The sequence below is a fragment of the Hippocampus guttulatus genome, chromosome 9, assembly GCF_054856545.1.
Source record: "Hippocampus guttulatus isolate MCC_2025c chromosome 9, RoL_Hgut_1.0, whole genome shotgun sequence".
Lineage (NCBI taxonomy): Eukaryota > Metazoa > Chordata > Actinopteri > Syngnathiformes > Syngnathidae > Hippocampus > Hippocampus guttulatus.
In genome coordinates, this window is record NC_141269.1 from 20,935,770 (window position 1) to 20,961,131 (window position 25,362).

General features: G+C 44.4%; 1 protein-coding gene across 1 annotated transcript; it reads left to right on the forward strand.

Annotated features, from left to right (window-relative positions):
* Nucleotides 1-1,750: 1,750 nt before the first annotated feature.
* hpgd (15-hydroxyprostaglandin dehydrogenase) lies at nt 1,751-24,482 on the forward strand. The gene is made up of 7 exons (XM_086119266.1): nt 1,751-2,080; nt 2,470-2,593; nt 7,293-7,399; nt 16,516-16,612; nt 17,573-17,649; nt 17,778-17,941; nt 22,753-24,482. Exons 1-7 carry the CDS (start codon nt 1,988-1,990, stop codon nt 22,874-22,876), a joined length of 786 nt encoding a protein of 261 aa, XP_085975392.1. The 5' UTR covers nt 1,751-1,987; the 3' UTR covers nt 22,877-24,482.
* The last annotated feature ends 880 nt before the right edge of the window (nt 24,483-25,362 follow it).

Sequence of the window (25,362 nt, forward strand, 5' to 3'; positions counted from 1 at the left end):
GTGCGCAGCGCACACATGCACACACTAGCACGCATCGTAAACAACCCTTGGACACTGATCAAAGAGTAACCCACGTGATAAGACAGAAGGGAGGGTGCTGGGCTGAAAAGATGCAAAGCCATGTTGATTGGCTGTGCATCTTCTCAACCCCCCCCACCCCCCACGCCACGTGGGATATAGAAAACCGCAGGAGAACATGCAAACTCCACACAGGGAGGCCGGAACTGGAATTGAACCCGGTACCTCTGCACTGTGAAGTCGACATGCTAACCACTGAACTACCGGGCCACCGACAGAAGTATACTTTTTTTAAATTGTGCACAAAATGAACCGTGCATGACAATCACACGTTGACGACTGAGCGAACGAAATTTCCCGCAGCACTGATTGGACAAGCAATGTAATGTGATCATCTGCAGCCAGTGATGGCTAAGCGGGCATGTCATAACTAATTGACATGTTGAGTTGGTATGTCTTAACTACCGGTTGTGGTGTGAAACTCAAGTGGCCTAAGGGAGCAGAGTTCTAAAGGCCACCGGACAGACTAATAAAATGGGTGTTTCATTGGATGTTTAGCTACAGGCTGAAAGGCAAACTTACCAAGAAGAGGGCATCATCAATTGTTGCAGTAAAAATTGCATAAATAGGTTTAAACAGGATCCGTTATCAAACTGGATCATGTACTTTCTGTTATTCATATCATCCATCCATCCATTTTTTGATCCGCTTGATCCTCATTCGGGTCGTGCTGGAGCCTGGAGCTGTCTTGGGGCAGTAGGTGGGGGACACCCTGAACCGGTTGCCAGCCAATCGCAGGGCACATGGAGCCAAACAACCCTTCACGCTCACAATCACACCAAGGGGCGATTTAAAGGGTTCGATCAAACCGCAGCGTATGTTTTTGGAATGTGGGAGGAAACCGGAGTACCAGGAGAAAACCCACGCAAGCACAGGGACAACATGCAAACTCCACACAGGGAGGCCTTAGCCAGAATCGAACCCTGAACCTCTGCACTGTGAGGTCAACGCGCTAACCACTGGACCAACCATAACAATCCTGGTTAAAACATCAAGTCCTTTGTTAAAATGGGGTTGTTGGTTTACCAAGCCAGGTTATTGTAACTGTGTAAATGGACCAAAGTTCGTATTGAAGTGTAAAGTGACCAGAGCAGCTGGTTTCCTCCTCCTTGGAGTTGGAGATGTTTACACTGCAGCTGCTCAAGTCATTGTTACTTGATATACTGCAACGTTTACCAAACATGACAGCGTAATCCTGCACCCGCTCCTTTGTCACTTCACCTGTATTAGTTCAACACTGTCAAAGAACAATGCCCTTTCTCATTCATCTCACGGAAAACCACACTCAAATATTGGTTAGCTCAGTCAGATCTTTTTTTTTTTTTGTGGAGGTGGGGGGTGGGGGGCGGGGATTCTGGCAGAAGTCGTGCACAATGAGAAATCCAGACAACTAACACTGAATACCAATGGTTGCACTCAATTGTAGGATATTCCACAGATTAGGAATTGAAATGTGTTCAAGGCAAATGAAGTGAGAGAGGTGAAAGAGTGCTGAAAAAGGGGTGGGGACAAGGAAATGGGAGGAGTTAGGAGGGCAGGTACAACTGTTGGATAAATCTGTAATTATTATCCAACAGTTTACTTAAACGCTTCGAAGTGCTCTCTCTCTCTCTCTCTCTCTCTCTCTCTCTCTCGCGCACACACACACACACACAAACAGCACTTGTTTGGCCTGATAAGCAGAAGGGGAGAGGTGGCCAATGAAGAGGAGGGAGGGAAAAGAGGCAAAGCGCAACCCAACCAAAACAGACGGAATAGTGAGCGAGCCTCTGAGCGTGTTCGAAGAGAGAGAAAGCGTCAGATGGGTGTGTGAGTCCTCAAGTAGGTGGGCAGCAAAGAAAAAAAAAAAAAAGCAACACTTCACAAGTGAGCGGCAGGTTGCCAGAGAGAAGCCAACGTGGATAAGATCATGTCTCTAAATGGGAGAGTGGCTCTGGTGACTGGGGGAGCTCAAGGCATAGGGAGAGCCGTAGTCCAGTCCCTCCTACAGAGCTCAGCTAAGGTCAGTCCGGATCTGTCTCACTGCTTCTTTTCACCACTTTGACAGTCGCTCACACCGTTGTAACATTCATTGCCATGGAGCAGATGGTGTTTTCATTCACAGACAGCTCTTTGCACAACTAATTTGACTTTTTGCCACACAACCTGTTTTGACCAAACTGCTCTGATTTTACCCGGCAGCACAGATTCTGAGTGCTCATATCTCCATCTCAAAGAATTAGCGTTCTGTGACAGTGATTATTTTGATTCAACAATTTGGGCAACTGTTGCATGAAACAATGACAATATTAGCCGAGACTGATTCAGAGGCCAGCATGATTCAATTTTACAACAAAGAAAAAATCAGCGCACTCCTTTTGACATTTTACTCAAAGCTTTTGTGTCCTTTAGGTGGCTGTGGTTGACCTGAACAAGACCCGTGGGGAAGAGTGCAAGAAACAGCTGGATGCGGAATTTGGAGATGACAGAAGCACTTTTATTCAGTGTGATGTTTCCAATGGAGACTCCCTTCGAGGTAACTGTCACTCAGCACGTGAGAAGTGACATATTCTCATCGGAAACATTTATTACACTTATCCCATGATAGGAAACTCTCGCCTCTGCTTTATAATTTGAACACACACAATAACCAATTCATAAAACGTCTCAGCTGGTCAGCCTCAACTGGGAAATGACGTCAAAGAAGAACCGAAAACGTTGTTGTTTCTTTCTTTTTTTTTGACAAACATTTTCCAAGAGCCAGTCCTTGCTTGTGTGTTTGCGTCTGCTGCCAGTTATACATTGAGAGTGTGGGAACAGTTGCCACAGACAAGCTGTGACAATCTGGTCACTTGCGGATCTCACTTGACAAGCAGCAATCAGAGTTCAGTTCAAATGAAGCTTGTCTGGTCTTGTACGTAGTCACATGACTGCTTGTTTCGCTGCATTTCTGCTGTTGGTTCGACAGTGCAGCGCGTTGAACATTGTGCACTCTATATGGGCAAATGTGGCTCTGAGGGAATGAAAGGACAAGCAAAGGGAAAGAGGTTTCGATGTGTGACATTGCCTGGAAATCCCGGCAGGTTAACAACTGGGGAATGCCTCTAAATGTGTGATCGCATTACTCCTATCAATTAGTGTGTGTCAACTTATGTGTCAAAGCTTTTCTGACGTCAGGTGTGTTTGATTGTAATTGTGTGGTGGCCAAGTGTGGAATGCAGCCGCTCTTGACACATGCAGGTTTTACCACCTCTGGTTTCGTCAGTGGTTGATGAAACCTGATCTGTCTGTTCACACATGGAGATAAACAACAAGCTGGTGGCTTGTTTTGGGAGAGATGTATGTACTTTGTAGTCATTCACTATTGTTGGCCTCTGACATTTTAAATGGCTTGCTCAGCAGCTGTCCATAATACAGAATTATTTTGAATGTTTAGTTTAACATCCAGAGTTCTGATAGGTGAAGAATACATCAACATACTCTTGTCATCTAAGTTGCACAACCTTTAACCTTTAATGTTTTAATGCAACCATATATATATATATACAGTAGTCCCACAATACTTTTTCTTTTTAAAATTTTCTGATTTATTTATTGCTTTTATTGTTTCATTGTGTTAGTATTGACATTACTGTTCATTATAAAATAACATTTACCGTATTTTCCGCACTATAAGGCGCTTCGGAGTCTACGGCACGCTTTCAATAAACGGCCTATTTTAAAACTGTTTTCATATATAGGGCGCCTAGAATAGAAGCAACAATAGTGGTTGTGGTTGCATTATCCATCCACTAGATGGAGCTATGCTAAAGGAATTCAGTATATACTGTGTGCATATATGTGTATATATATATATATATATATATATTAATAGGCGGCCCAGTGGTCCAGTGGTTAGCGCGTGGACCTCACAGTGCATAGGGTTCGATTGCATCTGCGGCCTTCCTGTGCGGAGTTTGCATGTTCTCCCCATCCCTGTGTGGGTAATCCGGTTTCCTCCCACGTTCCAAAAACATGCATGGCAGGCTGATTGAACACTCCAAATTGTCCCTAGGTGTGAGTGTGAGCACGGATGGTTGTTAGTCTCTGTGTGCCCTGCGATTGGCTGGCAACCAGTTCAGGGTGTCCTCCGCCTACTGCCCGAAGACGGCTGGAGCACGCCCCGCGACCCTTGTGAGGATGTGAGGATAAAGCGGTTCAGAAAATGGATTGATGGATGTGTGTGTGTGTGTGTATATATATATATATATATATATCCTTTTGTAGTGGATGTAGCGGTCCCAAGTGATGGAAACATCAGAAAGAAGGAACACGAGAAACTCGAGAAATACCAAGGGCTCAGAGAGGAGCTGGAGAGAGCCTGGAAGGTAAAGGTGACAGTCGTGCCTGTGGTGGTCGGAGCACTCGGGGCAGTGACCCCCAAACTAGATGAGTGGTTGCAACAGATCCCGGGAACAACATCGGACATCTCAGTCCAGAAATGTGCAGTGCTGGGAACAGCAAGGATACTGCGCAGAACCCTCAAGCTTCCTGGCCTCTGGTAGAGGACCCGAGCTGAATGAGGGACGGACACCACCCGAGGGGGGGTGAGACGAGGAATTTATATATATATATATATACACACACACACACAGTCATAATGAAAATGATTAAACATTTACATTAGGTTCAAGTTTATGTAACAAAGTCACATAATGTACTGCAATAATTTTCTGGTATCTTTTTTTTTTATGAGTAAAAAAGTATAAAACTTTTTTTTTTTTAATTTTTGCAAGTAAAAGTCAAAATAGGTGTACACTGACATAAAGTAAAAGACAGCCGGCAGATGGCATTGACCGAACAAAACAACAAAATGACACAAAATCCAAGTATAGAGGATCCTATGACCATTTAGGGCCCTCAAAAGCCCCTTTTCCACTGCAAGAATCTTTTGAAGAACTTTTCAATTTACCTAGGGAAATGGAGTTGGCTGTGAGTTTCCACCAAAAGGATTTACGTAGATAAGAAGATGACCTAGGATCTTTCTGGGCCCCGTTAGAACTTTAGAGGGGGTGGGCTGCACCGACGAACACCGATTGGTTGAACTTGGGTGTGTGTTGTTTGTGTCAACATTATCTAACTGCTAACTTCTAGTGTGCAGTATTTACCAGCTGTCCTCGCTTGTCGCAATATTTTAAGAATGGAGGAAAAGTGAATGAATAGATCGACAGACGAAGAGGAGCAGACACTTTTGAGTATTTTTGGCGACGGAAACATCCAGCGCAACTTCGCCAGCAAAAACAACCACATACCATCTTATTACTATTTCACACCGCAAAACAAGTCTGTGGAAGCTAATTAAAACAAGACTTATAGGCTACGTTCACACTGCAGAGTGTGATGCCCAATTTGGATTTGTTTTGGGGGCGGGGGGTGTTGGTTAGGTCTGATATTTTTATGTTTATGCGACCTCTATGAACGCAACGACATAGAGTGACACACACAAAAGACAACCTCAGGCAGCAGCGTTTACAGAAGGAAATATGGTCCAGCATGTGGGGGCTTGTCTTTTTATCATCTTAATACAGACTCGTCACCAGAGCTCAATCTTTATGGAGACACATGAATTAAACAAGGGCGACGGGGGGCAATTATTATGACCAAACGCAACAGTGCAACTTCTACAGATTCTTTGAAAAATACTATTTTACCATATTAATGATGTCTGGTTTGAAACAGGACCTCTCACAATTTATGATGTTGCTCAATGCACTAAAAACGTTGTCGTGTTTTTTTCACATTGTAAACTGCAACGAATGTTGTGCTGACTTGCTTCATTACAATTTTTACTAAGTGAGCACAACACTTCACTCTGCTTCATTTTTTTAAATCCTAAATACCTGCAAAGCATGATGATTTATATGTTGCCACCAAATCCGTCAAATTAGCTTAACTTTCACTGTGTATTCTCCATGTGGGATGCACTCGTTGCACTTGCCTTCAGATTTATTATTGGCTGGCTTAATTATTGTTTGTGATTTTGACCTTAGCTTTTCCGTGGGTATCCCAGAACACCTCAGCAACTTAAGATTAGTTCTGTACAATGCCCGAGATGCCCTCCTGTTTTGTATCATCTTAACAACTCTTGTCCACTGAAACTACATAGTGTCTGTGTAGTTTCTTCTTGTATCTCAAGAAAGAAGGATGCAAAATGTGCCCTAGAGAATCAGAATCTGAATCAGATTTATTGGCAAAGTATGCAAAACACACAAGGAATTTGCCTTCCCAGTTACAACCCGTCCGGAGAAACATAAACAACATTAATGAACCAAAGGAGGGACGCAGAATGGAAATCCTCGCTGTTCGCTGTTTAGTGGCCTGAGATCTTAGATGTGAAAGGAAAACGCTTGTTCCCTTCCAGTGAAGCCACTCCTGTCTGTTGAATTTTGCGATACATTAAGAAACTGCTAACTCAAAGAGCAGGATACCTGTGATCAGAAGTCCAAATGTCCCAGAGGGCCAAGAAGGCTCCCCACTGCCTGCTCTTTCCGTCAGAAAAAAAGGTTGTTTTTCGGAAGAAAAATACAGCAGGAGGCTAGAATAAGTTGAGATAGAGGACAGCCAGCACATAGACCAAGTCAGCAAACAGGGACATAAGGGAAGCGGAGCAGGACCAGAGCAAAAAGAATCCTCCTTCGTCCAGAACCAAGCACAAAAAGAGTTGCTGTATGAAGGTATAAGATTAATCGCATAGAATAGATCTCCCTGGTTCTCAATCTTCAATAAGGGGATGATGTTGACCGTACCATGAGATTTTATTTTCCCTTTGTATTCAAAAGTGAAGCTTGAATTGTATTTTTGCAGCTTAGGATGGTGTTGTACTGCTTGACAATTATATTACAGAGGAAGGCACTGCTCAGTAATTTGGAGTGATCCCTGTGTCATTTGCTTTCCAGTAAAAGTACTCCATTTGACTAGACTAGTTTTTTTTTCATCGGTCTGACAGCGCATAAGAGCAATCAACATGTTGAAATGTTGTAATGTAATCTACTGACCATCACTGATTATGTACCGTCTTATCTTTGGTTTACGCAATAGAATCACGGAAGTCCATATTTTTTTTCATACTGCCCTTGGGGCGATTATAGAAACACTTAATTGAAGGATTATGGTCATAAAAGTGGGTGTCGAGTTTGTCCCTTGTGATACAAATGTCTGAAATCATTTACTAATGCCGTTTGATTTCTGTCATTTAGGTGCCTTCCAAAGTACAGTTGACCAGTTTGGTCGTCTAGACATTGTGATCAACAATGCTGGAATCAACAATGAAAAGAACTGGGAGAAGACCATACAAGTAAACCTGGTGAGGTGATAAGATGATAATTGGTGTGGAGTTTATTTATATTTCCTTAGTCATCTATAAGAAAGAGTATTTTATGTTCTTCCAAATCCAGATGTGTTGATTCACTCTCAACCCCGATCACACTACTGTATGTCTCACACCACACTTTAGCAAACTGGGGTAAGTAAATCCTTTGAGACAAGTTCGGCGGTCACCCACGGACACGAATGAGCGTAGTGTATTTGATTAAGGCGGTCTCAAAGTGGCTACTTTACAGCAATGATCCGTGGTCGCCCTGGCCAAATTTACAGAGTCTAAATTGCATTTCCTTATAAATATACCTGTATATTGCATGCTTCAGTGTCCTGCATGGACTCCAGCAAATGAGATTCTGCCTTCGCCATGTCAAGGACTGAGCGTCCTATGCGCTGAATTTAAAGGGAATGAAAGAAGCCACTTCCATTGGCTGCAAATCAAGTTGGTTGTGGTCACGTCGACAGCAGCGGAAAAGTCTTACTTGTTTGTTTGTTTGTTTGTTTGTTTATTGAACATAAAACATATATACAGTAATAATTTGACAGAAAATAAGGTAGATAAAAAAAGTAAAAAGAAAGAAATCAATCTTCATTCAACACAGTTATTATGTTCAAGGGAGTAGGAAGAAGTAAAAAACTTATCTAGTCCTACCCCGTTATGTGATTGTATCTAATAAACCATTTTTATATCAATGATATAAAAATCAAGCTTGCCAAGCTTTATGGATCTGTGATAATACCAACAGCCCGTCCATGCTCATATTTACAGCACACCGCGAGACAGACTTTCGCTGTACACAAGTATGGTGTCAAGAAATAGGGACAGGTGGTTTGGACTCAAAGGCACGTTTCAGAGTTGGTGAGGGCAAAAACAACATTTAATCCAGGTGAAGGTCGGGGCATGTGAGAGACCAATGATTGAGCAGAGGTACAAGTGGTGTGAGGCAATATGCATGGTCAAAAGCAAACAATATTTGGTACACTATGGCTATGACTATGACAAGAGGCAATGGTGGAACGTGAACTGAAGAGAATCGACAAACCGGCAATGAGACAGACACACGAGATGAATATATAGAGGGCTTGAGTGGAGATAAGAGACAGGTGAGGGTGAAACAATCAGGGAGCAGGTGACACATATGAGGAAGGTGGCGAGATCTACTGCCTGTAGATCTCTGCAGTACTGACCCCTCAAGGGATGGCTCCCGACGTCCCAGGCATCTTAGGATTGTCAGCGTGGCAGTCAAGGAGTCCAAGATGCATCCAGAGGACACCCAAGAGCGCTCCTCTGGCTCATAGCCCTCCCAGTCCACCAGGTATTGGAGTCCCAGACCCCAATGCAGAGCAGGAGGTTCTGGATGGTGAACACCGATACACCTTTGACTAACCGTGCAGGTGGAGGGGGTTTGAAGGAAGGGACGAGAGGACTGGAACTGACTAACTTGACTTGGCTGACTTAGAACGTTGGGTGAACCTGCATTGACCTCGGGACCTTGAGACAATTGATAACTTTGGTGATGGAGAACATGCCGGTGAACCTGGGGGCAATCTTCTTGGTCTCACGATGCCTTCAAGATAACCGCATTCTCTGGCCTGTTCTACAGCATGGAGAAGGGGTCCTCCTGTGATCTGGGCAAGGGCCTGAGCGCTCTTGTGGATTTCTGGTGGGAGACTTTGTTACTGGCACAGACAGAGCAATCATTCACATAGTGACATCCTAAGACATTGTGGGGCACCAGTGACTGCACCATAAACAGGGTTTTGCTGATACAAACCAAACAAACCGTCTTATTTGTGTGGGCCCAGTGCACCACCTCCTCTCTGAGAGACTGTACAAGTGTCTGCGGGACACTCGGGGGGCAGTTATGTTTGTGGCAGCATCACCAAAACAGGAACAAAACAAGACCGAGGCAGAATAGTCTTTGGTTCAAGATGAATTGGATCATGGTCAGAGATGCAAGACTGGGAATCAGGTTTGCCGTTCTTAGAACTGGTAGAGTGTTAAATCAAAGTGGCTAAAGGAGCCCATCTAGCTTGCCCAGAATTCAGTCATTTTGCGGATTTCAATTACTCCAGATTCTTATGAACTCTCCGTATCTGGAAGGGCTGAGAAGCTCCCCCCAGCCATTGTCTCCACTCCTCCAAGGCCACTTTAACAGCCAGCAGTTCACTGTCACTAATCTCTTGCGATGACAGTTTCTTGGACAGAAGAGATCAGGGGTGCAGCCTACCTTCTTTGGACCTGAACTGTGAGAGGATCGTACCAACATCAATGTCGGAAGCGTCTAACTTCACCATGAACTGCTGGCTGGGGTCCGGGAGGATGAGAACCAAAAGATCCTTGTAGCATAGGGGCTTTCTCACAGAATCTTTGGGATCAAGGAAAGCATGAAGTAGAACACTGAGGCCCCCATGAGGTAATCTTCCAACGCACCCAATCAAAGTCAGGATTATGTCTTTTTTAGCCAGGGGTCCCTGAAAATGACCTTGCGCAAGATGTGGAAGCTGATACTCCCAGTGTGAGAGTCAGGAAACATTATCTTAACTGACTGAGCTTGATGGGTTATCCTTCCGAGGTGGGTGCTATCCACGGCTTTGACTTTTCAGGTTTGTTGAAGGCCAAACTTCTTCAGCCCCAGACAGGAGTGAACAAAATTCGCATCAGCGTCAGTGTCAATAAATTCAGGAATGCATAGAGAATGAGAGTCAGACAGTGGTTCCAGAAGGTGCTGGCATTGGGTAGGATTACCAATTCCACAGCTGTGAGTCACTAACTGCTGTTGCATGCATTTTAATATTTTCAGAGGTTGAATTGGACTCGAGTAGGAATTTTCATATGAATTTTGGTGACAAATGGTCATAGCTTTAGACACAAGGAAACATGAAACATTTTTATGCCTGCATAGTCAGTGGTGACATTCGTCTGTGGAGCCTTGTTGGCCACAGCGAGACACGAAAGTCGGAGCCCTCATACCGAGACAATTGATTTCCATGAAGGTGGGGAGACATAGCCAGAGGAGCCGCACACGTTATCGGTAGCACCGCAATTTAAGCAGGAGCACCTTTGCAGATGCATATATGCTTATATCTTATATTTTATATTTCATTCTGTACTGTACAGTTCATTTTTAAAATTGATTCTTGTGCATGCAAATACTTTTTGTTTTTCTACTTTCTTCCTTTCAAAATTTTGCTGCTGTAAATTGTGAATTTCTCCATTGTGATACAAATAAAGGTTTTCGTATCTTTCTTATCTTATTAATGTGGTGGGGAACCACTATCTTTGTTGAAAGTAAGCCATTTTGTTTGGAAATGTATTTGAAAACAACGGGCCGTGGACATAACAAGCCTGGAAACAAAAAGTAAAATGCTGCCACCGCCCCTTCAATATCATAGTCAGGCTCATAGTTTCTGAAAAAAAAGCCCTCCCCGTCCATAAATAATAGACATCAGTAAGGAGTCCTGAAAGCCATCACAAAAAAAACTCCTAAATCATTACGTAGTTTTTCAGGATGGTGAATTGTAGTGCTGACACCATTATTATATTACGTAAATGCCAAAGTTCAGCCCAGTCATCGATCCCTCTAATTTACTGTCTTTTTGGATGGTGGAAAATATTTACAATCATGTGTACTGCATTGTATTCTAATGTAATGTGGGTGACTAACTGAACAATGGTGACTGAATTTTTGAAAAGACAGAGCCAATGCATGGTTATTGACCATATACCCAGCGCATTGGGTTGAGGATTTCAACCACCGTGTTTGTGTGTGTGTGTGTGTATGTGTATACATCAGAATCAGAATCAGAATCGCCTTTATTGTCATTGTATTGCATACAACGAAATTTGGGTGCCACTCCTTTGTGCATTTCGTAAAAAAATAAAATCAGGACCTTGGGGTAGACTACCTGGTCCCAGGTTGATTTTCACCAGGGCATTATGCCCATATACCGTGAAATAAATACAAAACTCAACAAAACAGATATATATATATATATATATATATATATATATAGATAGATAGATTTTTTTAAATCCTCGTCTCACCCCTCGGGTGGTGTCCGTCCCTCATTCAGCTCGGGTCCTCTACCAGAGGCCAGGAAGCTTGAGGGTTCTGCGCAGTATCCTTGCTGTTCCCAGCACTGCACATTTCTGGACTGAGATGTCCGATGTTGTTCCCGGGATCTGTTGCAACCACTCATCTAGTTTGGGGGTCACTGCCCCGAGTGCTCAGACCACCACAGGCACGACTGTCACCTTTACCTTCCAGGCTCTCTCCAGCTCCTCTCTGAGTCCTTGGTATTTCTCGAGTTTCTCGTGTTCCTTCTTTCTGATGTTTCCATCACTTGGGACCGCTACATCCACTACAACGGCTTTCCTCTGCCCTTTATCTATTATCACGATATCTGGTTGGTTCGCCATTACCATCTTGGCAGTCTGGATCTGGAAGTCCCACAGGATCTTCGCTCTGTCATTCTCCACCACCTTCGGAGGTGTTTCCCATTTTGACCCTGGGGTTTCCAGTCCATACTCCACACAGATGTTTCGGTAGACTATGCCAGCCACCTGGTTATGGCGTTCCATGTAGGCTTTCCCTGCCAGCATCTTACACCCTGCAGTTATGTGTTGGATCATCTCAGGTGCCTCTTTGCACAACCTACACCTTGGGTCTTGTCTGGTGTGGTATATCTGGGCCTCAATGGCTCTGGTGCTCAGGGCCTGCTCCTGAGCAGCCAGGATGAGTGCCTCTGTGCTGTCCTTCAGGCCAGCCCTCTCTAGCCACTGATAGGACTTCTTGAGATCAGCCACTTCAGTTATGGTCCGGTGGTACATCCCGTGCAGGGGCTTGTCCTCCCATGATGGTCCCTCTTCCAGCGCCTCATCCTCTGTTCCCCATTGTCTGAGACATTCTCTGAGTACATCATCCGTTGGAGCCTTCTCCTTGATGTATTCATGGTGCTTGGATGTTTCATCCTGGACAGTGTCTCTCACACTCACTAGTCCCCGGCCTCCTTCCTTTCGGCTTGCGTACAGTCTCTGGGTGCTGGATTTGAGATGGAACCCTCCATGCATGGTTAGGAGCTTTCGGGTCTGAACGTCCGTGGTCTGAATCTCTTCCTTTGGCCACCTTATTATTCCTGCAGGGTATCTGATCACTGGCAGGGCATAGCTGTTTATTGCCCGGGTCTTATTCTTGCCATTGAGCTGGCTTCTTAGGACTTGCCTGACTCGCTGGAGGTATTTGGCCGTAGCCACTTTCCTTGTTGCCAGTTCGAGGTTGCCATTGGCTTGTGGTATACTGAGGTACTTGTAGCTGTCCTCAATGTCTGCTATTGTTCCTTCAGGGAGTGAGACCCCTTCAGTGAGGACTACCTTTCCTCTCTTAGTCACCATCCGACTACATTTCTCAAGCCCGAATGACATCCCGATGTCGCTGCTGTAGATTCTGTTTGTGTGGATCAGGGAGTCTATGTCCCTTTCGCTCTTAGCATACAGCTTTATGTCATCCATGTAGAGGAGGTGACTGATCGTAGCTCCATTTCTGAGGCGGTATCCATAGCCTATCTTGGTGATTACTTGGCTTAGGGGGTTCAGTCCTATGCAGAACAGCAGTGGGGAGAGTGCATCACCTTGGTATATGCCACATTTGATGGACACTTCTCCTCCTTCTACCATATGGCTTTCCAGTACGTTTCAGTTTCCAGTCTTGGTGGGTCAGCTCTGTTGTTAGGACCCTGCCACTGAGCGTACACTTTCGCAGGTTGTGTTGCGAACAGCCTGTTTATTCGTCTGGCCTCATTCTCTTTCGTGTACCGCTTTAGGCGGCTGGACAAGGCTTGGAGCCTTTGTTTGGCAGTTTTGAGTGCTTCAGGTATGATCATCTGGATGCACCTCTCTTTACCTCTCTCTCTTTACCTCTCTTTTCATCACACCTCTCTGGGCCTCCGTCAATTGACTCACATCTTTCCGAGCCGCCTTGATCTTAGCCTCCAACCGTCTTTTCCATGGTGGGTAACGTATCTCATGGCTTCCATGGTTGCTCTTATAGCCAAGCATCTCGAGGATCACTGATGCTGAAGCGTATATCAGCTCATTGGTTTCCGTGATCGTTACAGTAGGGATCGCCCTCAGTGCTGCATTCACACTTTCCATGAAACTTTCAGGTGGTACTTCACATAGCCGTTGTAATCGGTTTCTAGGTTGCCCAGCTTTCATTCTCGCCATGATCTTAGCTTTCAGGTCAATGCTGCCTCGCTCAGCATTTCATTCATTGGGGCTGGCCTCCCAATCTCATCATCTGCATTCATTGGGGCTTGCCTCCCAATCTCTGGTATGAGCTCCTCTGATCTGGCAGCCTGGGGCCCTTCACCATGGAACCTGCGTTGTACCTCATCAATCTCAAGTTGTGACAGCCGTTGCCGTTTGTGGATGTTGGAACACTGAGCTACTAGTTGTTTCGTGGTCAACCGTGACTGTGGGTTTCGAAGTAACCATTTAGCCCACATTCTCTGCATGTAACCCCTCTGACTAGGGTTGCTTGAGTAGTAGCATTCCAACAGAGCCATGTTATCACATCTCGCCCATCTCCGCTTTGTTCCAGTAGCCCATTTTTCATCAAAGTGCTCTGGTTCCCCAGCACCTGACGCAGACCTTGTTTGGCCGGGTGACGTCTGAGCCGCCATGTCATTCATTTTATTGTCTCTCATCATTGTATGAGGTAGGCATTAGCGTGAAGGATTTTGCTCAAGGACACACACTGGATGGTGTTATGTGCTCTTTTTTTTTTTTTTTTTGCCCCAAGCGGGATTCGAACCACCGACTCCCGTATGCCAAACTGATGCCTTACCAACTGAGCTAGCCATATATATATATATGGCTAGCTCATATATATATATATATGCTGCATATTTGTTTTTGTTTTTACCAACAACTAAATGCTGTGACATACTGAACCATCCACCTACCAGCATTTTCAAAGAATTTTAAATTAATTTTACTCTAACTGGAAAAATGGCGATCAGTTTCCGATCTTCAGCCGCCCAAGTCCAATCTTCAATCCAGTCTGCTGGGTCAAAGTAATTAGCCCATCCTTAGCGTTATAGCTACCCTGCAAGCAGGAATGCGCTACACTGGGTTTGGGAGTTAAATCCCTCCAGCAGTTTGTTTGACATTCCAAAATATCTTAATTATTTTCACAGCCCCACTCAGCATAGGTCAACCCCCCCACACCCCCACCACCACTCCAACCTTCCTTCACGGCGGGAGAATAAGTCCTGGAGCCGTGCTTTCCTGCAAGAGGTTTAGGAAAACAGACCGGCGCTTTTTACTGTGTAGTCTTTGGAGTACATTCATCAATATTTAGCAGAGGAGTGAGGCCTTTACAATGTGGTTTAAATCAGGGGTGCCCATTACGTCGATCCTGATCTACCGGTAGATCTAAGACAGGTCCCAAGTAGATCTGAGGAGTGTCGAGGAGAAAAAACAACCATTTGTGTGTCTTTGTACATGTTAGTAATATATATTTTTGTGTTAATGTACGCTGCACCCTAATCATCCTATCAGTCTCATTTTCACAAAAAAATATTTAAAAAATAAAATAAAGCAGGTAAATCCTGAATTTACGGTGGCGCGAGATTACGTCACTGGAAGTTGTTAGCGCTCAGCAGTCTGCAATTGCAGCTTGTGATTAGAGCTGTTGCGCTCTCTCTTTTATCGTCATTATTCTCATTCAGAGTTTGCTTCGTGTGCAATTCACCGAGGGCACGGGCAAAGAATAGCAATCTAGGAGGGCCCAGGGAAGCACTTTAAAACGGTACGTGTGAGCTATGATAGTTAACAGGCTGCAAAAGTGCATCGCATGTCTCAGTTTCAGGCTGTTTCTCATCACGGCGTGCGTGTGCGTGTGCGTGTGTGTGTGTGTGTGTGTGTGTGTGTGTGTGTGTGTGTGTGTGTGTGTGTGTGTGTGTGTGTGTGTGTGTGTGTGTATGTGTGTATGCGCGTCCGCCGGTAAGGGTAGATCCCGGGAGGTTAGTTGAACGAAAAGTAGATCTTCGGTCCAAAAAGTTTGGGCACCCCTGGTTTAAATGAATGTGTACAAAATAAACTTGTCTCATGTTTCTTCGAGTGCGGTGTTGGGAGTTATTTCCTTTGTGTGGTTTGACTGATTTCCTGTTCCTGCTAATTCTTTGTCCAGAGGCATAATGCTGTCAACTCTTACTTTGTCATTCAAACAGCCTTTTCTTTGGGATTTAGCTCGCTACAAACTCTGCCTGGAAAAACAGAAAAAGAGATTCACGCTATTGAATGTTGATGATGTCTGAGAGATTCATAAAATTTATGTTGAAATAGAAAATATGAGATAATCAGTTTTGCGCTCATAATTTTTCGACAAATATGGCTTGGTTCTCATCCTCAAACATGAACCAATTTTTCATTTTGCGTTTTGATGATGTTTCAATCCAAAAGTCGGCAGATGATAGCAATGCAAATCCAGAAGTTCTATTCTGGACAAAGAGCAAGGTAATTCGGGAAAACTGAAAACTACTTGTGATTGTGGTGCGGAGGCTCTGTAATGACAGTTGAAGTTGGGCAAACGGCAGCTCTGACTGACATGAAGACGATAATAAGCAAGAGCCAGATGACTTGAAGAGAAGAAGAACAGCACAATCTCACGCTTGTCAAACAACCTGCCATTGAGTTTTACAAGCTTAAGATGGTGCTCGGTGCAATGTGTGACTATCCACACAGAAACGTCCACAAGAGAGGGGGAAACAAGTCATTTGCTGCATGGCTATACAAGAATTGTATTTTTTCAATTTGACTGAGCACTGAGAGCAGATGCACTTTCATTACCAGTTTTGCCTGTTGAGCTAATTAAGAGGAGGAAATACCTCATTAACAAACATAAGTATTGTTTGTTCTCCAAGGGACTTATCTGATCTATTTTTGGGGTTGGTGCTGGGAAGGAAGCAAAGCCACAGCTCGGTTGTTAACACGCTTCTGTTCTCTTCACACACCTTATTTGCAAATTATTCTCATCAAGATTCTAATTCTCTGTTGTGAGGAATGTCACCATGGTGGGGTTGTCCCTTTCTTTACAGACGTCGGTCATAAATGGGACCTATCTGGCTCTGGAACATATGAGTAAGGAGCATGGCAAGGAAGGAGGCACAATAATCAATGTATCTTCTATGGCAGGTAACAGTTACACACTGTCATGCGCAGAATGTAACACGTACTGTATCACATGTCGACAAATGGCCTGCGCTGCCAGCATTTTGAACTTGTAAAAGCACAGATTGAATTCATACTTGGGCATTGACACACTGTGGGATGAATAGAGAGATGCACATGTGACTTGAGATGTGAACAACATCTTGCTTGTTCCTGTTGACACACAAAACCTCACTATACACAAATGACCTTTTTGTGAGCCTTTTTACCAACAGAACTGTCCCACAAGTATCACATGTGCTTTGACCTGAGATGTAGGATAAAACAGAAGTGTAGACGGGCGATATTGTATAGATTAATAAAACTTTATCAAAGGCGCTGACTTAACAGTCTTGTGTTTTTGTGCTGGTCTTGCTGGTGTCACCAACAACCTTCAGGGGGCATCTAAAACAGATGCCTGAGAAGCATCTTGCTTCTCTCAGTGTGGTGGACCAGCGGCTCAACTCTGAGCTCCCGCCATGACCGAGATTCTCATCATAGCTCCTGAATATCAGACGCACAGTGAAGAAATGTTTCTGTCTGCTATTTTGTTCTTTCGGACACTACCCACAGCTCTTTGATCATATGTGAGGGTGTGAACGTAGATCGACTGGTAAAATCAAGAGCTTAGCCTTTCAGATTAGTTTCTCTTCATCACAATGAGACCGAGACAGAGTCCACCAGTTGCTTGTGATCGAGTCCAACTTGGCCTTGGTGACCTGCGTCCAGGCGAGGGAATGAAATGGCGCAATAGTTTTCTTCATCATTGAGCCGTGCTTTGTCTGAACCCTCGCCGAGGCATAAAGCCCTCAAAAGGCACAAACCCCTCCGCCACAATAAGGTGACGGCTCAAGGAGGAGCTGTTGATATTTCTTTCGCGGTTATTGCTGTATGACTAATAGACATTAACACGGCGATGTCTTTTGTGGTTTCTTTCTGCTGCAGCCTTCCTGCACTCTCCTCACCAGCCCGTCTACACGGCCACAAAACATGGAGTCATTGGTTTCACCAGAGTTATGGCCGTAAGAAGTACACGCGCATACACAATACACACATGCCCACACCATTAGTAGCTAGCTATTAGTCATGTAAAACCCAAGCTATACTTTAAGTATTTTCTAGCGTGGCACAACAATGTTGTTTTTTACAGGATGCATCTTCTCAGAGTGACTACGGCGTGCGTATCAATGTGCTGTGTCCCGCCTTTGTTGACACCCCTCTGCTCCACTCAGTAGAACAGGAGGAAAACATGGGGAAATTTGTCAAATTCAAGGATGATTTCAGGCGCAGCATGAACAAGTTTGGAGTTTTACAGTGAGTCCGCCCTCCATGACACATGCAAACATTGAAGTAATCCATTCTGCAATCATACAATTGCCAACAGTAATAAACTAGCTAAGAATGAACAAAATCTCTTCCAAGATAGTAGCTGACCATGTGTACAGTGGTACCTCTACTTACGAATGTCTCTTCATACGAAATCTTCAAGTTACGAAATGTCTCAACAGGAAAATATTGCCTCTTGTTACGAAAGAAATTTCAAGATACGAAAGTCAAAAATACAGTATGGGCTGATGCTTTCAACTCTGAGTTTCCTGAATGCAGCATACTGATAGCTGCTCTGCCATTGGCTATTATCTTTTGTTATATACCTGTATATATATATATATATATATATATATATATGTTCCTACCCTCACCTATGGTCACAAATTGTGAGTTATCTCAACTCAACTCAAATGTCTCGAATGTGGGCTAAATGGTATACTTCGAAACCCACAGTCACGGTTGACCACGAAACAACTAGTAGCTCAGTGTTCCAACATCCACAAACGGCAACTGCTGTCACAACTTGAGATTGATGAGGTACAACGCAGGTTCCATGGTGAAGGGCCCCAGGCTGCCAGATCAGAGGAGGAGGTCATACCAGAGATTGGGAGGCAAGCCCCAATGAATGCAGATTATGAGATTGGGAGGCCAGCCCCAATGAATGAAATGCTGAGCGAGGCAGAAACTGACCTGAAAGCTAAGATCATGGCGAGAATGAAAGCTGGGCAACCTAGAAACCGATTACAACGGCTATGTGAAGTACCACCTGAAAGTCTCATGGAAAGTGTGAATGCAGCACTGAGGGCGATCCCTACCGTAACGATCACGGAAACCAATGAGCTGATATACGCTTCAGCATCAGTGATCCTAGAGATGCTTGGCTATAAGAGCAACCATGGAAGCCATGAGATACGTTACCCACCATGGAAAAGACGGAAAGAGGCTAAGATCAAGGCGGCTCGAAAGATGTGAGTCAATTGACAGAGGCCCAGAGAGGTGTGATGAAAAGGCCGATACCCGAGAGGTACATCCAGATGACCATACCTGAAACACTCGAAACTGCCAAACAAAGGCTCCAAGCCTTGTCCAGCCGCCTAAAGCGGTACACGAAAGAGAATGAGGCCAGACGGATGAACAGGCTGTTCGCAACACAACCTGCGAAAGTGTACGCTCAGTGGCAGGGTCCTAACAACAGAGCTGACCCACCAAGACTGGAAACTGAAAGGTACTGGAAAGGCATATGGGAGAAGGAGGTTGCACATAACAGCAGTGCACAATGGCTGGTGACCCTGAGAGAGGAGCACAGCAACCTCTTTGAACAGAACCCAGTTACCATAACAGTGGCAGACATACAGGAAAGAGTCTCAGATATGAAGAACTGGACAGCACCAGTATCCAACTATCGGCCAATAACCTGTCTCTCCACAACATGGAAGCTCATGTCAGGCATCATTGCGGCTAAGATAAGTGGACACATGAGCGAAGCACAGAAGGGCATTGGTAGAGATACCAGAGGAGCCAAACATCAGCTCCTGGTTGACAGAACAGTCGCACAAGACTGCAGGTCCCGACATACCAACCTGTGCACAGCCTGGATTGATTAGAAGAAAGCCTATGACTCGATGCCACATACATGGATCACTGAATGCTTGGAGTTGTACAAGGTGAAAGGGACCCTAAGAGCCTTCGTTGCAAACTCGATGAGGATGTGGAAAACCACACTTGAAGCCAATGGCAAGCCACTTACCCAAGTGTCCATCAAATGTGGCATATACCAAGGTGATGCACTCTCCCCACAGCTGTTCTGCATAGGACTGAACCCCCTAAGCCAAGTAATCACCAAGACAGGCTATGGATACCGCCTCAGAAATGGAGCTACGATCAGTCACCTCCTCTACATGGATGACATAAAGCTGTATGCTAAGAGCGAAAGGGACATAGATTCCCTGATCCACACAACCAGGATCTACAGCAGCGACATCGGGATGTCATTCGGGCTTGAGAAATGTTGTCGGATGGTGACTAAAAGAGGAAAGGTAGTCCGCACTGAAGGGGTCTCACTCCCTGAAGGAACAATAGCAGACATTGAGGACAGCTACAAGTACCTCGGTATACCACAAGCCAATGGCAACCTCGAACTGGCAACAAGGAAAGCGGCTACGGCCAAATACCTCCAGCGAGTGAAGCAAGTCCTAAGAAGCCAGCTCAATGGCAAGAATAAGACCCGGGCAATAAACAGCTATGCCCTGCCAGTGATCAGATACCCTGCAGGAATAATAAGGTGGCCAAAGGAAGAGATTCAGACCACGGACGTTCAGACCCGAAAGCTCCAAACCATGCATGGAGGGTTCCATCCCAAATCCAAATCCTGAGACTGTACGTAAGCCGAAAGGAAGGAGGCCGGGGACTAGTGAGTGTAAGAGCCACTGTCCAGGATGAAGCATCCAAGCTCCATGAATACATCAAGGAGAAGGCTCCAACGGATGACGTACTCAGAGAATGTCTCCGACAATGGGGAACAGAGGATGAGGCGCTGGAAGAGGGACCATCATGGGAAGACAAGCCCCTACACGGGATGTACCACCGGACCATAACTGAAGTGGCTGATCTCAAGAAGTCCTATCAGTGGCTAGAGAGGGCTGGCCTGAAGGACAGCACAGAGGCACTCATCCTGGCTGCTCAGGAGCAGGCCCTGAGCACCAGAGCCATTGAGGCCCAGATATACCACACCAGACAAGACCCAAGGTGTAGGTTATGCAAAGAGGCACCTGAGACGATCCAACACATAACTGCAGGGTGTAAGATGCTGGCAGGGAAAGCCTACATGGAACGCCATAACCAGGTGGCTGGCATAGTCTACCGAAACATCTGTGCGGAGTATGGACTGGAAACCCCAAGGTCAAAATGGGAAACACCTCCGAAGGTGGTGGAGAATGACAGAGCGAAGATCCTGTGGGACTTCCAGATCCAGACTGACAAGATGGTAATGGCGAACCAACCAGATATCGTGATCATAGATAAAGGGCAAAGGAAAGCCGTTGTAGTGGATGTAGTGGTCCCAAGTGATGGAAACATCAGAAAGAAGGAACATGAGAAACTCGAGAAATACCAAGGGATCAGAGAGGAGCTGGAGAGAGCCTGGAAGGTAAAGGTGACAGTCGTGCCTGTGGTGGTCTGAGCACTCGGGGCAGTGACCCCCAAACTAGATGAGTGGTTGCAACAGATCCCGGGAACAACATCGGACATCTCTGTCCAGAAATGTGCAGTGCAGGGAACAGCAAGGATATTGCGCAGAACCCTCAAGCTTCCTGGCCTCTGGTAGAGGACCCGAGCTGAATGAGCGACGGACACCACCTGAGGGGTGAGATGAGGATTTTAATTTTATATATATATATATATATATATATATATATATATATATATATATATATTATGGCATCATACTGGCATCCCATTGGCTAAGAGGGACCTCGACCGACTGCGTTTATGAGTGTACATAGATAAATAGGTGTGTATGCAGCGTCCTCGTCATTCGCCCCTCGGGCCATGAGGTGTTCTGATAGTTTTACATAAATGTGAATCACCCAGAAAAAGCGTTCACCAGTTGGACAGTCGCTCACTATGCTGATGTTTGCCTTGGATATTTTCAAAGGATTGTTAAAAGCCGACAAAAGCAAACATCGTTGGATCAGTTCTTTACAAAACGCCAGGCGAAAACCCCTTCTGAGAGAGAACATGGACTAAAGAGGACAAAAAAACTACACGGACGCAATCAAAAGTTAAATGACCATCATTTTTATTTTTATTCTTTGTTTTTTACATTATGCACAACTCTCATTTATTGTGCAATAATCTAATTATAACATGTATTTGTTACATACTTTGTGCATTTTTATGCTTTAGGAAACATTTATGTGTGAATTTGGGTGGGGGGGTGAAGGGGGTGGGGTTGGAACGGATTAAGGCATTTACATGGAAAATGCATCTGTACTTCTAAAAGTTTGTCGTTAAGAAATTTCTTCCAGAACCAATTAATTTCTTAAGTAGAAGTACCACTGTAGTGACTTGGAAACTTTCCGCATAGGATTTAATGAAAATAAAACTGAAGTTCCAGGACCAGACTGTCATCATCTCAAATGGCTGCTTGGACCGTTAATAATTCATTTTCACTCTACAAGCAAGGATTTAAAGATCTCGTAAAGACATTTATCGAAAAAAATAACGGAAGAAAGCAAGGCACCATCGAGGCCTTTTCTGACCCTCTTCTGTTTACATTCCTGTTTCAGTCAAGCTGTTTTTGTTGCCTGGAGTTGGGAAAATGTTGTGTCTGTGAGGAAAATCGTGTGTCTGAGTAAAGTTAATCAGCCGACAAATGGCTCCTAACACTAAATTGCTGACATGAACCCTTTCATGCACCCTGTAACCTGAAAACATGATAAGCTTCCCACTGTACTAAACGCTGCCCCTGAAAGGGTTAAAGAAGATGCAGTGGACCAAGAGTGTCAGAGGTGAATCTAAACATGAAGTCAGAAAGTCAAACACAGTACGAAGACCAACTCACATAGTTTGAATGAGGCCCATATACAGTAACAGTTGCTATTTTGAGGAGGGTGTTTTGTGGTACAGTGCAAGATGCTGGTCGAACTTTTGAATAGTAAACAGCCCCCTTCAGAGATGTACCATTCAAGGAGCCAGTATATATTCCTCTACAAAATATGTGAATTCAAGTACTTTTTAAAAAAATGTCATTTAACAGCCCTTTGCCTCTCTCCTTTCTCCTGTTGACCAATCTGCAGGCCATCAATGATTGCAGAAGGCATGATGAGATTGATCACTGACACCAGTCTAAATGGGGCAGTGATGAAGATAACATGCTCCAAAGGAATCCACTTCCACACGTATGAACCCATGTCTGCTTGATCCTCGCCTAATGGACCGCCCCTCACTGAAGAGAGGGGCGGTACACAGCGGTAACCTGAAAGACTGAAACATAACAGTCTGGTGCATCAGGACATCACGCGGTGGCTGTGTGGCAGTCCTATTGGAATAGAATCCACGAATGTTTGGAATCTACTGCACAAAGTGCCCTGAACATTACTCAACTATGTGAATACAATGAAACAATGAAATTTATTATATCAATTGCATTAATGCAATAGCAGCTTTGCTGCAATACATACTGAATTAACCATGCAAGCATCAGCAGAGCAAAACTGCAATTCAATGGACCCGGGCTGTTCGAAGGGGATCGGGACCGAGCTGTCCAGTGAAAATCCACATTAATTGATGCCAATTATGCATTGAAAAAAAGTGTACATATACATATATATATTTTTTAAAAATCCTCGTCTCACCCCTCGGGTGGTGTCCGTCCCTCATTCAGGTCGGGTCCTCTACCAGAGGCCAGGAAGCTTGAGGGTTCTGCGCAGTATCCTTGCTGTTCCCAGCACTGCACATTTCTGGACTGAGATGTCCGATGTTGTTCCCGGGATCTGTTGCAACCACTCATCTAGTTTGGGGGTCACTGCCCCGAGTGCTCTGACCACCACAGGCACGACTGTCACCTTTACCTTCCAGGCTCTCCCCAGCTCCTCTCTGAGCCCTTGGTATTTCTCGAGTTTCTCGTGTTCCTTCTTTCTGATGTTTCCATCACTTGGGACCACTACATCCACTACAACGACTTTCCTCTACCCTTTATCTATGATCACGATATCTGGTGTATATACAGTATATACCTGTATATATATATATATACACACACACACATACACATATACAGAGTGTGTAACAGTTGAAGACACATGAGAAAGTCAAATATCTTTGTCTTTAATTGGGCCCCATGCACTGTTTAACACAACGTGACCATGCCAGTTTCACTGAGGCATTTTCTGACCGGGATAAACAACAATGGATGACTACAAAGTACAACACAACATTTACATGAAGCCTTCGAGTAAATAATTATCGTTCACCTGCAAGATTCATGAGACAGACAGAACCACACCTGGGGCCTCTTTGGAAAGACAGATATCCTCAGCTTTGTGCCACCTTTCCTTCACCTTTGTTGGATTACGTCAACAAGACAAGGGAGAGATGAAAACGTGCTTGCTTTTCAAAACTGCAAAGGACAGCACTGTTTCAAATGAAATTGACACAATTTTTCCACGACGCTGCCTTGCTTGCTTTACGTGGTCAAATTAAAATGAAAAAGATACAGATACTAATTGCTGTTTTTTGTGAAGGATCACTGATGTTTTTCACAGTTTTTACAATTACTTATTTTCTAATAAATTATGGAAAAGTGCTTCCTGTTGTGTGGAACCACACCTTTCCTTTTACTTTGAAGGGATACTTCTTGGCCTCACAGATAAGCCACTTGTGAGAAAAACATTAGGTTTTATTACCTTTTTATGTGTGCTCTTTGTAACATTATTTTTCAAGGCATCTTTGTGTAGTCTGTCAACTACATCGGTGTCCTCTGTTTTTTAAGCTAAATAGAATAAAGAAAATACAATGATTTACTAAACATGTGCAATCTACTGTATATAGAACCGAATACACAGTTTTTAGCAAATAATCATTACCTCCGAATTCTATGAATGTAACATGTTCCAAAAAAGCTGGAACAGGTGGCAAAAATGGCCGAGAAATTCGTGGAATGCTCATCAAACACCAGCTTGGAAAATGCCACGGGTGAACAAACTAACTGGGACAGGTGGGTGCCATGACTGGGGATAAAAGCAGCTTCCCTGAATTGCTCAGTCATTCACAAGCAAAGATGGGGCGAGGTTCACCTCTTTGGCTATTTTATTACGCAGTTGTTCACAAACAGTTTAAGGACAATTGTCCTCAACAAACACTTCAGGGATTTAGGGATTTCATCATCTATGATAATATCAAAAGGTTCAGAGAATCTGGAGAAATCACTGCTTGTCAGCGGCAAGGCCGAAAACCAACATCGAATGCCCATGACCTTTGATATCTCAGGCGCCACTGCATCAAAAACCAACATCAATATGTAAAGGATATCACCACATGGGGTCAGGACCTGTTCTGAAAAGCCCTATCAGTAAATACAGTTGGGCGGTACATCTGTTGCATACGGCCATAATAATAATTTGCTAAAAATATATTCACGTCCATTAATCCCCCGTTTTTCCCGATTAATTGGTGCCAGGCCCTGCGAAAAGGGAAAAACTACAAAGTAAGATTTGTTTCAACAGTGGCAAGCCGTTGGACCGCAGCTTAAGCTCATCAAGAGCTCGACTTTAGAGGGAGAGTTGTGCTTAGCTCATGATAGAAGCGATAGTTTTTTTGACCAAAAAGATTAAGCTCAAACAAAGAAATATGGACAAAGAGATCATTTTTTTGTACAATTTTTTTTGTTTATTCAAGAGAAAAGACCA

Bases quoted from the DNA above. Each gene is read 5' to 3' on its own strand.
- hpgd (XM_086119266.1), top strand. From the start codon at position 1,988: ATGTCTCTAAATGGGAGAGTGGCTCTGGTGACTGGGGGAGCTCAAGGC. The intron at 7,400-16,515 runs GTGAGGTGATAA...CTTTCTTTACAG, and splicing joins AGACCATACAAGTAAACCTG to ACGTCGGTCATAAATGGGAC. The intron at 17,650-17,777 runs GTAAGAAGTACA...TGTTTTTTACAG, and splicing joins GTTTCACCAGAGTTATGGCC to GATGCATCTTCTCAGAGTGA.